The 19,073-nt window shown below is 37.4% G+C and overlaps 1 protein-coding gene across 1 annotated transcript in view; it reads left to right on the top strand.

Moving 5' to 3' along the window:
- EYS (eyes shut homolog) overlaps positions 1-19,073 on the top strand; it is a 797,046-nt gene that overhangs the window by 742,266 nt on the left and 35,707 nt on the right. The window contains exons 41-44 of the mRNA XM_030490420.1: positions 5,529-5,711; positions 10,510-10,676; positions 10,862-11,006; positions 17,347-17,521. Coding sequence (XP_030346280.1) covers positions 5,529-5,711; positions 10,510-10,676; positions 10,862-11,006; positions 17,347-17,521 — 670 coding nt within the window. The remainder of the gene's footprint in view (positions 1-5,528; positions 5,712-10,509; positions 10,677-10,861; positions 11,007-17,346; positions 17,522-19,073) is intronic.

The raw sequence follows: 19,073 nt of genomic DNA on the forward strand, positions 1-19,073 counted from the left end.
AATCTATATAAATAGGGAAAACCAGACAAGCTTCCGGGACTAGCAAAGATTTTTCTTCTATTTCTGAAGCAGATGGAGCATACAGCAGTCTAAACAGGCTGATAACAATTGCTCTGAGTTTATCTTAGTTACCCTATGCTTGTTTCAGACATCAAGAAAAGCTTCCTAAAAGCATGTCCATTTTTCCAAATATGTATAATAAAATGAATTATCTCTCACTACACATCGTTCCTTGATTTTATCACTAGATGACCGTGTTATTATAACTGCAAATTGACCATTATATATTGAAATATCTCTCAAGAAGCTACATAGCTAAGGCATAATGGGTCAGTAGCCCCAGGGCATTACAATATAAGTTAGAAGAGAGGACAGGCTGTGTTGATCAGAGAAAGGACACGGCCAGACAAACATACTGACCAGCCAACTGTTTTCATGGCCCTTTTGTCCTGTATCCCTCTATATTCCCACACTTTTTCCTCCTAAATCACCTAATTCCCTCTTTCTTCCCACTTTTGGTTCCTCCCCTAGACATCTGTAAATCCTGTGTTGTTCCAAAATGCTCTTCACCTGCATCTCATAATGTGTCCCCTACTCCATGGCAGTTACACCCCACTGTTCAAAAGGTGCTCCAGTGCTGACTTGTCATGGTGAGTGTCACAGCTGGACACTAGGGCTGAGGGTCTCCTGCGACAGCCCTGAGAGGGGCCCAGACAGGGTGTCCCTTCATCTGAATCCTTAATTTGGGTTCCCACCTGCCTTTGGACTCTGTGCTCCTCTGGGACTGTGGAGGTGGACCTGTGGTGGGCTGATGGCTCCTGGGATAGGGCTGGGAGTAGCTGGGGCAAAGTCGTAATTGAGTTCCACCACCTGCCGTTGTCTCTGTGCTGCTTTGTGTGTGTGAGGGCAAGCATTTATCACATCATAACCAAACACTCTTGATTTGGGGAGTTAAATGGCCCCAATGGCTTTCAACTCGAAGGGGTGCAGTTGCTTGAAACAAGTATTTAGTCACTTACTAAGACAGAAAACAGGAAATATTTAGCAATGCACATTATCAGTATGCAATGATTGGGAACAAAGACTGTGTCTGCATGGGCAACTTAATCTCCAAAGTGACTTTGGCTTTTTAAGCTGTACATCAAGGGATCTACCTCATTTAAACTGAGTCCAGTTATGAGCTCTGGATTTTTAGTAGTTTCATGTGAAAGCAGCCAACATTCAAGCCCTACTCTGATAAATTTTCTTTCATATTTAATTTAGCAACAAGTTGCTTTCATTGTGCTTGCAGATTGTAAATCTCTTCCAGTTTTTGGAGTCACACTGGTGAATGAAAGTGTTTACAAATAGCACCATTTCAGACCAAATGAATACAGAATACACGTTCTCCAGCGGTGCTATGAACATTCTTTTTTTCTGTAAAATGCTTGTTAAAATACTTCCTATATATTTGCTATTTCTGCTTTTGAAGTTGGTCAGGAAGACATATCAACAACTCATTATTGAAGTGAGGATTAGATTAGCACTAAAGTGCCTGTCATCCAGCGAAATCTGTCATTTCATAGGCTCGAAGACTTAAACGAACATCTGTGGTGCTTGCTCAATCCAAACACAGAACTTGAGCATAGACAGTTAGAGAGACGTCCAGATCACCATACTTCAACTCTTTTAAAATGAAGGAGACCTCTAATTATAATGATTTGAATAGAAATGTGTCCAAATCACTGTTGTTAAAAGTCAAATAGTTTCAATGAGATTAAAGTATTAAAATTCTATTGTTGTATCTCACCAAAATAAGCAAAGTTTAGGACACTGTTCTTGTACCTCAAGACTTGAAAAAAGAAAGAATTGTTAAATTTCTGCCATCTCTGTAATCAGCCTTTATTTCTTTTTTCTATTTTTTTAAGCACTAGGTACAGACTGAGATCATTCCCTGTTTGGTACAGGAAGCTGGTATGGTCTGTAATATATAAAGCCAGTATTTTTGAAATATCTGAGTGCAAGGAAAATTTTAAAGAGGAAATATCAGGATATCATTTTACTGCAGAGTTGTGACGGCCTTCTAAATGTGAGTGGAGCAGAAATGGTTCATTCACCAGGAATAGAAAATAACACCTGGACTTCTAAACTCTTGATTTTGTTGTAAATTATATGTTACACAAGAAACTGGGCCCTTCTGGAAAGCTGTTGATCATAAGATGATTTTGTTAAGATAGGAATCAAGAGCAAGCACTTTGTAAGCACAAAGGTAAATCTAAAGTAGGATTTCAAAGGAATGTGCATTGCTAAGATGAGTAATTGTGTCAATTCCGGTGTTTTAGATCATACTTCAGTGTTTTAGTTTCACTAAAATGGAGTCCTAACCGTGACATTGTATTTAATAAACAGACACTCAAAAGGGCCATCCACAGCATGCATTCACAGCAATCTTTAAGTATCTTCCTTGAAACATTTCTGAGCAGCATTTATGGTAATGCTTCACAGTGCAAAAATTGCCAGCAGGTTTTCTGTAGGATGTATTCCCCCCATGTATAAAATTAATTTCCAAGTACTGAAGTGGGAATAGTCACTTGCTCCAAGCTCTGTAGAGTGAAAATTCAAATGAATTGCTTCTGTGCAGCTATGTCTGGCACCCAATGTCACCTTCAGACTTGTTTGGGTCTGCAGACTAAATCGTGCAGTTCAGTGACAGCAGATGCCCAAAGGGAATTTCCCCAGATAAAAAAAACAAGCTGCATTGCAAGGTTTCTGGTCAGTGGAAGGAGACTTTGGGGAATGCTGATCAGGGTTGCTGCTCTTCCTGTTCAAGAGAATTTATTTTCTGGGTCATTTGCTTTTAGGTGGCCTGTAATTTCCCCCTCCCCTCCAGTGTGAGGAATGTCATAAAACTTGTACAAAACACACATAGACACATTCACATGCTATTAGTGTCACTGCTGTAATACCAGTTTTTCAGATTCATATTTTCATCCTTGAGCAGTGAAATCACTTTTATTATTTCAGATCAGGAGTACAAGTTACTAGTCCATATGATTACAGAAATAAGCTAAGCTAATGGGCCCAAGGGCTCCATGACTACTGGTGCCAAAAGACAAATTAAAGGAACATAAGTATTTATTGGAGGTGGGGAGGGGAAGGCATACACCTGAATTATCCATTATGTGGATCACTAATTCCTCATACAATAGTCTGCCAGACATCAAGAGTCTTCTACTACCACCTCAACTCAGTTGGCACTGCACTGCTGTACAGCTCCAGCACCCCTTACCTTTTCCTTCTTGCACTTCCCAGAATTTCCTGTGAGGAAATTGGATTGCCTATTAAAGAAAACACCTTTAATGTAGAACTAGCAAAACATGTAAACCAAATACACAGGAGCATGCAATTCCACTGTGTTGCAAGTTGAGTAAGGGGGGCAGAAGACCAGCTTGGCTGAACAAGGAACTCCTTCTGGAGCTCAAGAGGAAAAAGAAACCGTATGATCTTTGGAAGTGAGGTCGGGCTTCTCAGGAAGAGTGCAGAGCTGTGATTCATTTATGCAGGGAGCAGGCACAAAAGGCCAAAGCTCAATTAGTTGAAACTGCCTAGTGTTGTATCAGATAACAAGAAGGGCGCTTTTTTGAGTATGTTACTAGCAAGAGTAGGTCTAAAGAAAACTTTGGACTGATACTAGTTGAAGATGGTCATCTGACTAATAGGGATGAAGAAAAAGCATAGACATTCAATATATTTTTTGCCTCAGTTTTTAATAAGACTGACAGACTGACAGACCTTGGGCTGCCCAGTCCCCTGAGTCGGAGGACAACAAGTGTGGGAACAGAGATTTTCCATTTGTGGACATTGAAATTGTAAGAGACCAGTTATTTCAGCTAAATGCTCACAAGTCCATGGTGTCTGATGGTATTCATCCCAGAATTCAGAAGGAACTAGCGAATGTTACGGCAGAGCCTCTCTTGATCATCTACTAAAGGTCTTGGGAGCCTGTGGAGGTCTTTGCTGACTGGAATGTTATTCAAATCCAAAAAATAGGGCATGAGGGAAGATTTTTATTAAGGCTTTTGATATTGTTCCTCACAGCATCTGTCTGAAGATGTTGTCCAAGTGTGGGATGAGCAGGTACATGGTGCTCTGGGTCAAGAACTGGCTGAAGGGCAGAGCTCAAACGGTTGTAGTGAATGGGCTACACCTGGCCAGCAACTGGTCACCAAAAGTGTTCCTCCGGCTTCAATTCTAGGGCCAATCCAGTTCAAATGGGAAGGACTTATTTATGTTGGAGAAGTTCACAGAGAACTGTCTCCTGTGAGAGGAACACTATGCTAGAGCAGAGGAAGAGTGTGAGGAATTCTCTCCCTTAGGAGGAAGCACCGACGTATCCAACGTGTGATGGACTGACTGCAGCCCACCACAGCTTGGAAGACTGGAAAATAAAATGCTTGGTAGTAATTTCCATTCCTTTTTAAACATTTTCTTTGCAAATATGTGAGCTGGTGTTTAGGAGGACTCGTATTGTATCGTACTGTGTATATGGCTGCTGATCCTGAAGCCAGACACAGAGCTGATAATTGTTCACGGTTAGTCAATGATAATATAAAAAAATGGATTATCCAATTGTAATTCTGTAGCCTGAAGTCTTCATCTCTTTCTATCCCTTTCATCTGTCTTGGTTTTTACAATGTATTGTAAAGCTGTGATTCAAGATGCATTGGCTGTGAACACTGAAAGGAACATTAATTCATAACAGAAAACTCAAAGATAATGAAACTATTATTCTCTTTCTTCTTTGTCACTTTATTTTCTTCTCTTTGTTAAGATTGTTTTCAAACTATAGTCCATTTTTTTTACCTCCCACTTCTGTGCTCACCTCTGATAAGATATACAATGTTAGGGAAGTAGGTAGCCAACCATATTAATGTATTTATATAACATGATAATTTGTCATTATTTGTTTGTGAGGCAATGAGACATATCATACCTTATTACTTTTTCAGTACTGGGAATGCAGAAGAGGACAATGATGAATGGCATAGGACTGACAGAGAGACACAGAACAAAATCAAGGACAAAAAGTCGATAAAAGGCTTCAGTTCTCTGGCAGAGTGGTGTGCGGTTTAGGCACAATGTTAATAGTAGTGTGTTTTGCAGGCTCATAATTAGAGCCATTGGGACACATCTCTCAGAGATGGCATTTCTTTTAATGGAAAAATGTCTGGTTTCTTTTGTCTACCTGAGTTTTGAGTAAATATTGCAGCGTACTTCTATTTGTAACAATGTTACCTAGAATCCAGGAGATGGCAGTAGTTGCAAATAATTCACTTGTAAAATAAACTTGTTCACAAAAGCTGAAAAATAAAAAGATTACACTCAGAGGAAAGCCAAACTACATCTGCATGTGTGTAAAATATTACAACATACCGAATTGTTAGTATTATTTGTTAGTTTTTATGTTCTAAAACGGGCTATTGAATAGAACTTGCAAATAAATGTGTTAAAGAATTTGCCCTAACACTGAATTTCTTTTTTTAATCCAGCTATTAATATTAGTCAACCGAGTTTCAGTGGCACAGATGTCTTTGGCTATACCTCATTCCTGGCTTATTCTACAATCCCAAATATCACCTTCTACTATGAATTCCGCTTGAAATTTCAGTTGGCAAATCACCACTCAGCTTTACAAGATAACCTGATTTTTTTCACTGGACAGAAAGGCCAAGGTAAGCTTTATTTTTATTACCTATCCTTACAGGCTTTGAAAAATTCATTAAACAAGTAGTATAAAAACATACAGAGTTTTTCCTTGATTCTTTTTAGGATATAATTAAGAGGAAAATCTCTTTGCTACCATACTGTTTTGTAAACACACAGTAAACAATCAGGCTATGTAAGTGTTTCTTTTCATTAAGAGGTATAACTTCTTCCAGTAATTAAAGTCAGCAGTAATCTGATGCTTGAGGTAGCATATTTCTGAACAAAATAAATGGAAAATAGAAGATTAAAGTTCTTTTTTCAAGCATAAGCATAAATTTCATTATGGATTACATTTGTTTGGTGTGCAGTTTTGAGAGATGCTGCCTCAAATCTTCTTCCACTGATACTTGCTTTATTGGAAAATCAATCCATCCATCCGTCCAAACATGCTGCAGTCACCCTACCATTTCTTCTTCCTGTGGTCTCAAATGACAGCTGCAGGAGTAACCATGAAGTGCTGCTGTTGTCACAGGCTGCACTTCCAGGGCCCACAGGACTCTCAACACTGAAATCCAACCCTGTGCAGACAGAATTGGACTCTGTGTCAGTTATATAAAATAGCAGACCCTAACCACTGAAGTCACTCAATGCAGGTTAACCCAAACTAGCTATCAGTAAGTTGTGCTACAGTCTATGTAGCAAAGTATTCAACTTGGTGTGATTAACACAGATAAGAAGAAGGTTATATAAATCTACTTATATCTGTACTAAGATTTTAGCAATACATTGCACTGAAGTTTGTCTCAAAAAGGCCTGCCTGCAGGGTGTACCCCGTAGTGTCAAAGTTGTGAAATGTAGGTCTTGCAAACATACGTAGCTGAACAGAGTAAAAAACAATTCTTACTGGTGTCATTTTTATCAACCAGAATACTAGCATTCTGAGCTTATTATGTAGTTGTCTGGCAGAAACCTGGATTTTTATTATTTTGCATGTAAATTTTTGTGAACACTGCCATAGAGTGTTCACAAAACATAGAGTAGTAATGCATTTCTGCAGCTTCATGTCAAATGATGGGTAGGCAGCAGAGCACCAGCAGTGGGCAAGGTTGAAAAACAATAAGATGCCTGGTAAATTGCAGTTTTATTTATTTTCTTCTTATTTTAAATGGTTGGAGAGACTGAGTAACCCCTGTTTTAATTACTAGAAAGCAGTATTTCTTACCAACTGAACTTTATTTGACCGAGAGGAGATGCTGTTTTTCTGACAATAATGCTCTCACCATGAGGAGCATGAGGTTTTACACAGCCTCTGATCTTGCCGTAAGGAAGTATTTTTAATGTTCTGTTTTCATTTTCCCCTTTCTCCACTTCATCCCATTTCTTATAGAGAGCATTCTTTTGCAGTCCCCTACCGGAGTCCCCTCCACCACCATATCTGCCTAAACCACAGACACTGATGTCATGGATAACCTGTGGTGAATTACTATCAAATGTTGTCTTATACAGAAATGTATAAGATCTTCCTTTTACACCCACAAAGCTTATAAATCGAAAGTCATTCTTGTTCTAATATCTCACTTAAAACCAAACCTCCCAGAGTCATCAGACTAACACCACTCTTGAGCAGAGTAAAGGTGCAGGGAAGAAGGAGCAGCAGGGAGAAACAACCATGTACCGACCACAGACCCTCATCCCCATGCCCCACTTGGTGTTAGGGGTGGGGAAGAGGAGTCTGGAGTAAAGAAGTGAAGTTGGGCCTTAACATATGTTAAGCTTATTTAAATAGTTGTTATGTTAGGCTTATGTAACATTAAGCTTATGTAAATGGTAGTTATTCTATAAGTGGGAGTAATAATGTAAAAGCAAAAGCAAATCTGCCTGAGATTGTTTATACATACCAAACATTTGTTCTCAGTGTAAATTATTTTTAAATGATATTTACTATAGTCATGTGGTGCAGGACACTTAAAATTGTTATGTATAAAAGTGTGCTCTTTCAACAGCTGCAGGGTTTATATATAGGACAGTAAAAAATAGTTTAAAACAGATAATTCCAAGTTCTGTTTGCTGCCCTCTTGAAATGAAAAGGTATTGTGCTGGTTTGTGTGTGTCTCCCCCCAAAAAAACCCCAAACCTTTCTTTTGAAGGACTTCTGCCGATGTAGTCCTAATTTTAAAGCACATGTAGTCCTAATTTTAAAGCAATGTAGTCCTAATTTTAAAGCAATTATTTACTTCATATTTTCAAATAAATTAGTTCTAAACTGAAAGTTTAAGAAAACTTCAGGGAATTAAAGCTGTTCTGACAGAGAAACTTCAGTAACAAATAATCTAGAACTCATAACAGATACAAAAGCAGAAAAAGCAGGAAATATTTTCTCCCTGATGTCCACCTATTAGTGTATACTCTACCAAATAATCACCATTGGTTTTCATAGCTAAGGTATTGAAGTCACTTAACTTACAACCTTGAAAGTATAAAATGTTAAAACATTTTGGATCTGATTGTATTTGCAGTTATATTAGTGTAAGAAAAACTAAGTTAATAAAATTATGCCTTTGTAAGACTAATGCATAAGTAAAAATCAACTGGTTTGAATCCCAAAATAAGTGAGTCAGAAATCAACAAAAAGAATGTGAATTTAAGATGTCCTTCTTTCTTTAAAGCTTACTCAAGAGTGTTTTCCTTTCCATTCTTGGTATAGACAAGAAGTAAGTCGAAAAAATCAAAACCAACAAAACAGTGGAAAGCTGTCTAGTTTATGGAGACTACTAATTAACCTTACCTTCACCATCAGGTCGATTTTGTGGAACACTGACACTGTTGCATTTCTTTTATGCACTTCATTTCCAAGAAAGCTTTTTAAAAATCCAGACAGCATTTTAAATAACACTTTGTCTTTAATGTGCCTCCCCTAGTTTTGCAGGCCAAAACATGTAAGTACATTGCGGACACTGCTGAAAACAGAAACTTTGGTAATAATTTAAAAAAATTGTTATTTTCAGTTTGGAAGTTCTTCACTGGTGTGTGAAGTGTACCAGTGTAACTGAAGGCAATGAGGTTTCATTCAGTCATGAACAAATCATTGTAATAAAAATGAACAGCGTTTGTGTTGTATTCAGCTGAATATAATTGGACATTTTCTATAGAGGCTGTGTATTCAAATTCTTTGGAATAAGCTTTTCTTTTTGTATAATTCATGGTGTATCAAAATAGTAACTGTATAGAAAAATCAAAGTTCTGTTTGATATAAAAAGCAGAGTACTGTGTTGTTGTACCCCTGCATTGCTAGTGCAGCATGCTCATTTAAGGAATGTGAGATAAGTGGAATATGGCAATTTTGGACTTGAAACAGCAGTTTGTAGAACTTCAGTGGGAGGATGAGATATAAGTATCATTGCTTCGTGTGGGGAAAAGCCCACTTTATCTTTTGCAAATGAAGCAAATTCCCTATGCACTTGGAGCAGGGGCATCAAGACGCGTATTTGAAATGAGAGCCACCGTATGACAATGCAAGAACACATAGGAAGAGACCTTCACTAAAACAAATACAAAATGAAATAGTCTTACGAAAACAAGAAAATATCAAATAGATCACAGTTTACAGGCATTAAGCACCAGATTTAAGTTTACAGAAATTAAGCACCAGATTTAAGTTTACAGAAATTAAGCACCAAATTGCTTGAATTCACGGGAGAGTTGTAAAAAGAAACTGATGGCTTTGAATTTCAATTCAGAACATGCTAATCCAAGATTGGAAACTTTCTTTCCTTTTACCATTGTACCCCAGTTCTTTTACCATACTAAGAGTGTGTGCAAAAGAAAGGATAGGGTTGTAAAAAGAAACCAGTTGATCATGTTTTCTTTAACGTGATCTAATGGTCGTTTCACTCTTACCTATATGAGAAGAGGGATTGAATTCTCTTCAAAGATGCCAGTCTAAAAATCTATTTACCTGGGTGGCTAGGGATGGGTCCAAGAATTTAATTCTTGCTCAAAGGTTTTTTTTTTTTTTAGACTTTAAATCTTTCAAATGTGATTTTATACTATGGTACCTGAAAAGCACAGACTACACTTACAGCATGTAGTCGTAAATGTAAAGATTTTAAGCTATTTACTGCATATTTGCAAATTAGTGAGTTCTAACCTGAAAGTTTAAGAAGACTTCAGAGAATTAAATCCTATGGCTTTTCTGACCAGAGAAACTTTAGTAACAAATAGTCTAGGCAGGGGCAGCTGCAATAAAGTCTCCAGACACTCTTGGATCAAGGGCAACTGTCCAAGCTTGACAGAACCTTCTAGAGCTTCAGGTGCATATCCATGTTGGTCCCTTACCTCACTGCAGCAGGTGCCCTCAAGTTTTTATTCTGTTGAAGTACCTACCATGAAAGCTGAAAGCATACTGGAATAGAATTAAGTCATTGGCTATTCTCACGTACAACTTGGGATTTCAATTTGCTTTTTTTTAAGATTTTGGAGAAAGTTAAGAATTTATTCATGTTGCAGGGGGAAGGAACAGCAATGACTGCTAAATCCAACAGACACAACAGGTTTTTTGGATGTCTGACCTACCATAGCGTGAAAAAAAGTTATTCAAAAGCCTATATATTCAACATCTCTGCAGTTTCTATTTTAAATCTACAAGAATTCTGGAAATAGTATTACAAGTTAAACAGAGAGTATTACATATATATACAAAATGTAAAACATTCCTGGCTAAAGTTTTCCTAAACTGATGTATTTTCAGTGCATTTGGAGAATATTTTATGCATCAGTATTCAGTAAATCCTGGAATAAGCAGTAATTCTATTTTTGTCTTTTCAGGTCTCAATGGAGATGATTTCTTGGAGTTAGGCCTCCGTAATGGCAGAGTAGTATATAGTTACAATCTAGGTTCTGGCACAGCAACAATCATTAGTAAACCACTTGATTTGACACTCAATATTCATGTTATCCATCTTGGTAGATATCTCAAAAAAGGCTGGCTAAAGGTAAGGAATTATTTCCTTTAGAAGGTAGCTATTAGATGAATATGTTCTTTTTATTCACATTTTATATGGAAAGTTTAAAAATTACTTTTTTGTTTCCCTGTTAAGTTTAGAGGACCATCTTCATTGAGAGTTCCTAAATAAGGTAAATTCCTTTGTTGTAACAAATATGAATGTTTCATTGAAAGGTGGATGATCAGAAGAATAAAACTGTCACTTCTCCTGGGAGACTGGTTGGACTCAATGTTTTCAGTCAATTTTATTTAGGAGGCTATCGTGAGTATGCTCCAGAACTCCTGCCAAAGGGATCCAGATTTAAGAACGGCTTTCAAGGTAAAAATTATATACTGTTTTCAATTCCTTTTAAAACATGCATTAAATTGTTTCAGTTGCCTGTGAAATGAAGATCTAAAATCTCTTCCTTATAAGGAAACAAACCAGGATGTCCTTGCTCAGCCAAGCAAATTCCTGCGGCTTTTTCATTATTTCACTATGATAACTAAGAAACATTATGCAAAGAGAGGCTTAGCTAAATATTTTTAATACTTTGCATTTCTGATAAAAATGGAAATTTGCCATGTTTAAACCACGACACCATGATATCATTTTTTCTTATCTGTCTTATCTGTTTCTGCATCATCACTCCAAAAGGACTTCCTTTCTCTGCAGCAAAGTAGCTTAGATTCTTCTTCTAGCTAGCTCTGACCATTGTTACTGGCAGTGCTGGTTTAGGTAATAGTTTTCATGCTGAAAGATTCTTTCTCATGAAACATCGTGAAATCTGTTTTTTTTCCCTGACATCATGAGCTAAGTCTCTAGACAGGACCTAAGTAATTCCTGTTAGCTGTATTTCAGCTATTTATCTAACAAATAATTATTCCTACCACAAAACTGATAGTTGAAGCTCTGTAAAAATCTTAATTCAACTCCTAACAGATTAGCAAGGAAGCAGAGGACTTGTTCATAACACTTCTTTATTTGCATTTCTTACTTCCATAGAAATAATGTGCTTAATATTTGTGAGGTAAACTTCAATTTATTTTCAGCACTGGAAAGCCTTTTAAATGAAAAGAAAACATTTTGCTCTAACAGAGCAAAGTTGAAGTTCTCAATTATAAAATTGGGGGCACATTGTGAAAGGCAAGCATAGAAATAAAATTCACTTTCATACACTACTACACTCCATTTCCACTAAGACCATGTAACTGCTTCTTTTCCAGCCATCACCTTACTTTTTGTTCTTACACAGAAACTTCCTCAACATCAATTTCTTATCCTGTAATTAACTTTTCACTCAAAAAGACATATGAATTAACATATCATCTGTCGCCATCTTTTCAGGAAGTATGGGTTGAATAGCTACAATTTTCATAGCTTCTTAACAGCTTGCAAATTGGCCTATCATAAAACATAATGTCTACAAAAGTATTTTAATACTGTCATTATTTCTGAAGTACTTCTAGCTTTTTTAATAGACATGCTAATGTTAGGGGTAACCAACAGGAATCTGGTGCTTCACTTTAACTGCAAACATTTTGCCAATTTTACAGGTTCCTCATGTTGCCACTGTATTGTAATGACCAAATTTCTACAAATGCAGGATGAAAATTCTTCCAAAAAATAAAAAATATTTCAAAGTTCATGTACTGTTAGTTAGCACCCTATTTTTTGATTTTTCTTACTGTTTACAAAGCAGTCTCTACTCAAAATTTTATCAAATGTGTAGAATATAAATAGTTTTCTTTTTGTCCCTACCATTCATTGCATGAAGTCTACTATATTTGCTAATTCATTCCATGCTCCAGTTCCCAGCAGTAGCTTGTGTCTATTCTCCAAAGCATTTTGACTTTCAAGGGAGCTACACTTCCCCATGACCAATTTCCTATGACATTTTCATATGTGGTCAGCACCTCATTTGTTCTTCTATCTCAGAAATAATCTCCCCAGTTTCAGCTCTCAGGATCCTCATGATCAGAAACAAACCTCCATAGCCCTTCTTCAGAATGGGAACTGCAATACCACTAGCATAAAAGCATTTTACTTCACCCAATCTGCAGCTATAGGGAGGCCACAGAAAAACTCTGAAAGTGACAGTCAAGATTAATTTATCTAGCACATTGTTGATTAAACCACTCAGACTTTTGGAAAGCTGCTGTTGGCTGCTTTTAAAGACATGATTTATTAAATCCATTTTGCTTCTAATACCAGAGTGTACCTCTCCTTTTGTAAGCAATCACTGTTGGATCAAGAAACATTGAGGTCAGCCTTGCTGCTGCAGACTAACTGTCCCCAGTGTCAGTGTGCAATCATTTAGGATTTTTACTGCATACTGCTACTGTTTTAGACCATTTCCTCTCCTACCTGCATGCCTTTAGCAGTTGTTGTTCAAGGAATTTCTATGGGGGAGGAGGAAACTGAAAAGAAATGTCCTTAACAATCTGTAATTTAATAATCAAAAGATTGGGTATTTTAAGTTTAGGAAATTTGTGCATCAGCACCTACAGATTGTTTTGATAAGCTGAAGAATACTTGAGGGTACCTTGAGTGATTTAGAAAACTTCCTTCAGTCTCTGTGAGAAACTGCATTTGTAGAAATTTGGCCATCACAATACAGTTGCAACATGAGGAACCTGTAAAACTGGCAAAATGTTTAGGTTACAGTGAAGCACCAGATTCCTGTCGGTCACCTCCAACATTAGCATGTAAAGGTAGAGCTCAGATGCAGCAGCCAAATTCATGTGGAGTTTTAGGTGCTCTCATCTTTGAGCTTCATCTGAATTTGTAGCTCTTTGTGGGCTTAGGTGAGCCTTTTGTAATGTTAACATGGTAGTATAGTTTACTTAAGTGTCCAGCTTTTCCTCATTGACCTGTAACAGTGTAATTAAGGGACCTGTGAGAGTTTTCTGAGCTGTGTAGCAGAGCATACTGCCTCTGCTCTAAAAAGTCAGCATGGGTTTTAGGTAGTTGCAAGTCTTGTGGCCAAAGAGACTCAGACTGCTCATTATGGACAATCTGAAATGCAATATAAAAGCAACTGCCTTATGTTGAGGTCTGCACAACTCAACACTATGACTTGCCTACACAAAATGAGATAGACAATTATTTGGAAAAAGCCAGAAGTTACAGCTCAATTTCAAGACTACTTCTCTGAAACAGGCAGAGAGAAATCAAGTGGCAGGGAGAAAAAGAGAGAAACTTCTGATGTTTAATGCCAAGGCATAAAATATCATGAGGCATGAAACATGCCATCCATGATGGCAGAATGCAGTGTCTGGCTAGAAAGAAGTGAAGAACAGAAAGGCAGGAGTAACTGTTTGATCCTGTAGTCTTGTTCATAAACAGGATTAAGTATGGCTATAGAAGCAATCTGTTGTTTGACAGCAAATAGTATTAAATGAAGGAGTAAAAGGCAAAAGAAGTTCTTACCATAAAGCTGAACTGTTGAGGAACCTTTTTTGCACTGGAAGAGCCACCTTTTCACATAAATGATTTTGCAAAGAAGTAAATGAAATTCCAGCTACTGAAGTCACTTTTTAAAGTAAACCCACAACTCAGTTGAGTTCCAAATAGATACAAATATAGCCTTGTGGTCAAAGTTTATGTTCATAATAAAATGGAATAGATTGCAAGCCTGCCAGGGCAAAGACTGCTTTTCTTTATGTTCCTGCATCACAGATGTCACAGAAGGAAAGTGACTTCTGAAGCAGTTTTTAATCAGAGTTGCCTCTTGCATCGCAGTTTGGTATGATTCATACAGGACCTCTAGGTGTTTGGCTCACAGCTCAGAGCAGCACTGGGTGGTCACTGTGGGGGCCTTCTCTCTTAGACAAACACACTACTCATAAACCGTGAAGAAAAACAGGGGAAAAACAAAGCACTTCAGGACAGGTAGAATTTTAGAAACATGTAAATTTTTGTGTGTCTATTTCTATAAGTTCTCTTGCTGCATTTTTAGTACATCTTGATGTACTAAATGCCTGCCTTCTGTATTTTTTAGTCAAATTAGTGTCAAGTGCTTGCAATCAGGTAAGGGACACTAATGAGAAATTTTTGCAAAAAATTCTTTATGTGATAAGAATATATCAGAAAAAAACCCAACAACCTAAGGCTGAGTAATGAAGTTGTGTTTTTTATTATAATCTCTGAAGTTTCCTTGATCCATTATTAGTAGCTGTTTGGTGGTTTGAGAGATCTGCTAGCCTGGGGTGAAAGCCATAGATTAAATTGAGAGTGAAAAAAAAAGTAATTGGTAGAAAGCTCTAAGTGTGATCTAAAGAGTCACTAGACAAAGGATTGCAAATAAAAAGGTAGTATATCCTCTGTGAGTACACTGTCTTGTGTTTCAGCTTACTTGCATCAAACTCTGATCTTCAGGATCAAACCAAGTTTAACTCACAAATTCAGAAACCTCTTTTGAGTTCCTCTTACAGACTTGGCTGTGTCAGAAAACCTCTCCACTATTCAGAATAGTTGGCAGTCTCTCATTAAAAGAGGCCCAGAACAGGCAGAGCAGAGGGAATTCAGGTCAGAAAGAAAGCACATTCATCAGCTGATCCCTCTGCAGAAGGTTTTATAGTGCTTGATACAACAGGCTCACATTGCTTCTCTGAGTCCTCCATCTGCATCTCACTGACTAAGAACTAGAAGAAATAAGAAAATTAAATGAAAGAAAAACAGTTAAACTCACAAAGCTGGGCCAAAATACTCTTGTACCTACTATATGCTTTGTTTACAAGTGCTCAAGAACTGTTCCTAACCTAGATGTTCTGCTGGTACAGTTAAACTAGTCATCAACACAAATGCCAGTTTATTTTCCATGATGACCTTACCAGTTCTTGGGTACTCACTGTGCTTTCCATTGTTTACAAAGAGCTCTGGGCTGCTATTTCTTAGCGCTCCAGCAAGACTCAGGAGAACAGAACATGCTTTATCTGCTACTGATAAGCAGATGAAACGTTAGTTAGGATTTAGTGAGCATAGAGAGACCTAAAACCAGCACTGTTAAAAGCAGAGGAGCAATAATATGAAGATTGCAAATAATCGTCAAACTAGGTTATTTTAAATTGCTTAATGAGTTATCTGTCCGTATAAACAGAACCACAAAATGTGTGTAATATGGAAAAAGCCTACGAAAGCTACTTTTAGTAACATTGTTCCAACTGTAGTTAAAATAGTTATCTTGCTGTAAATATTATTTCTATTTTGTTCAAAACAAATTATGTGACATTCATTATGTCTTTCAGGTGCAAGGCTTTTTCTTATGTGACCTCAGTGAATCATGCACAAACTTTCTAAAAAACCAGTGTGATGATTACTTGCAGTCTCCATATCATATCCTTTCCTTGGTTTTAATATTAAGCAACGAACCTCTGGCATACATTGCTGAATACCTACTTTCTCATTATTTGAGGCACTATGGGAATTCACAGCTAAATTGTATAAATCAGACTTAGAAAGGTATTGGTATTTCCAAATACATTACTGTACTGATTTAACTAAAGTGATTTTTAGTTTGAAATTGTATATATTTATGTATAGATGTAGGTGGCATTTCAAAAGCGCTTAAGACTACCTTTAAATGTGGCTTTAAATCAGTTGGATATTCAGGTATATTTTGAAAAGTTATTTGGGGTTTGATCCAAAATTATAAACTATATGGCATAATCTTCAGCTTTGCTGAAGTACATGTACATAAATGAGCATGTGGATCTGGAAACATGGGTTGGAAATACTGAGAAATTAGGTTAGACCCATAAAGCTAACCACCCTCTGCAGTCTCTATGAAGAGCAAGTACTCTCCAAAGTCTTTACCCAGAGGCTAAGCAGAAGCTGCCTGGAGGTAGCGTGTAAGGAACACCTCTGCTTCAGTCTGAAGGGCTTCCCTTTTCACTTGGGAGACCAATATATTACGAAATCAAAAGAATGTCAGGGCATAGATCCAGGCACTGGCACTCAATCATCTCTGCAAATAAATTCTTACAATGGTCCCTGACAAGTATTTGGTCTGTGACAACTATCTTTTTTCCAAACAATTCTTTGGTGTATTTAGGGACTTTACATAATGTAGGGACCATTTCCAATTAGTAGCCTGGGTGCAGCTATAGTGTTCTAAAAGTTTGGTAATATGATCGTAACTACTACCAGGTCACTTGCCTGCAGGACCAAGTAACAGGCCCTGGAAGTGCTTACCTTAACAGTATACACTAAACTTTAGAACTGTTTTCTGAGATTAAGGATCTAAAGGGGCAGCATATGCCTACTTTAAAACGTGATCATGTGCGGCATGATCTGTATGTAGTAGGGACTGAAGCATTCTCTTAAGAAGGGGACAATTTCTGTCTTTCCCTAAAGGGGTCCTTTTCAGCCTAAGGAGTTTCAAGTCCGCATTCCCTGCCTCCATTGTATTAGTCAGTGTTCTCTATATTCTTGCATATTTTACATTAAACATACTTCCTGATATCTGTTCTCCTTTTTTTGTTGTTGTTTTTTCTATTGTGTTTTGTTTGGGGTTTTTTTTACTACTTTTATCTGATATAGATGCATTCCTGGAAGAGCATGCATATGTAAACACAAAATTGCACCTAGTCACTCCTTAGTCCACCATCCTGTTTGGTTTCTTTTGACTTCCTGTATCTGGTTTAAGCTTCATTTATTTTTTCGTTTGACTTTTGAGGTTGCATTTTTGATGTTCAAGTTCGCACCAGCATGAATCAAGAGTTTAAATCACCAGGAACTCCAGAAGGTCACCCCAATTCTGGTCGCAATGTCGGACAATGTAAAGATTCCCCATGCAGTTTAATAAAATGCAGAAATGGTGGGAAGTGCGTCGAAAGTGGCTCTACTGTTTAGTAAGTATATATATATTTTTTTTTAGACTACAACATGGATTGATCTCTAGACTTATAATTATGGTAGCTTAGTGGCTTGATAACAGACGTCTCCAGGAGCCTACCACCTTATTAGAAGGAAGGAAAGAAAGAAAACTGCTAAAGGGTTCATTTAGTTACACAGAGAATTTTAATCTTACTTTAATAAAATCAAAACTAAAATATTAAAATTATGTGTTGCCACTTCCTGGGGAACTTTCTGAAGAAATTCCATGGTCTGGTTCTGCTCCACTGAAGTCACTGGCATCCAGACTTATGACAAAATGCATGGAAAGGACTAGATGGGTAAGAAAGACATTTTTTAAAAACTCACTGAGAAGCCTACCTAGCAGAGAACAAATAGTGAAGAGAAGAGCTTGATTGCCTTAATATATTAACATGGCTGGTGGAGCAAAAATAGGTGAGTTCTGTTTCGTGGAAAATAGTGTTTTTAATCTAAGAACCCCTTTCTGGAGTAAACCCCTGGCTGCCCAACATCAGAAAGTTCTGAGCCATTTTAAATCCTTAGGACTTTCCTTACCTAGCACCTGTGCATCCTTTTCTCCTGCTCAGTCACTCCTTAATACACACAGTTCTCTGTGCCTCCAGTTGCGATTTCTGTGGATGTTTTCCTGACTCTCAAATGCACCTTCCCTGGTCACTCTTCATGCCACTCAAGCATTCATTCATTCTTGCCTTTCCAGATCTGCTGGGTGGCCTGCTCATGTAAGACCTTCTTACATTAATTTCAAGCAAAACAAAGTGTATTAGTAAGGATCTTACGTTAAAATTGGTTGAACTAGGTCAGTTCTTCATATAAACTCGTCACCTGGCTGATCTATGGGATAATAAGTGGTGGAAAGAACAGCTGGCCCAGAAGATGAGTCTATCGTCTTTCATGCCTTATCACTAAGCATAGATGGATCGTAGTGTCCAGACTGTAAGGCATACAAGAAAGAAGTACATTTGCAGTTCCACATTGCTGTTGTGTGTCAACACTTCCATTGTACTATATCTTGTTTTCAAACACTTTGTAACTCAGCTGTAAAACCTTTGCTTAGGAGCACTTTTGATTTTGGGAGTATCTGCCAAGATTAATTATACTTGCTTCACCTCATGTGCTTCCTCATGTGTTCATTTATTTACATGTATTTACATATTTTTTAAAAAAGACAAAAGTGCTGATTTAAAACAGCTGAAGACGCTGATTGAAAACATTGCAGACAGCAAGACAGAGAAGAAGAAGAAAACAAGTTTTGCACAATGGAGCCTCTGTATGATTCTTCTTCAAAACAACAAAGACCTGTCATTACGTGTGCTGCAAGGAAAAGTGTTTGGATACCTGTCAAGCTAAAAACAGTCTACTAACTCTGTGTTGGAGAGAGAGTTATATGGTAATTGGTTTTGCTGCCCTGAGACAAATCTTCATCTGCAAGAAAACCTGTACAAACCTAGAAGCTACTACAAAGCTAGTGAGGCTGTGCTAAAATTTGAAAAATTCACCCTTGAGAGGCAGCGTGCAGTTCTCTCCTCA

This window comes from Strigops habroptila, chromosome 6 (genome assembly GCF_004027225.2).
Source record: "Strigops habroptila isolate Jane chromosome 6, bStrHab1.2.pri, whole genome shotgun sequence".
NCBI lineage: Eukaryota > Metazoa > Chordata > Aves > Psittaciformes > Psittacidae > Strigops > Strigops habroptila.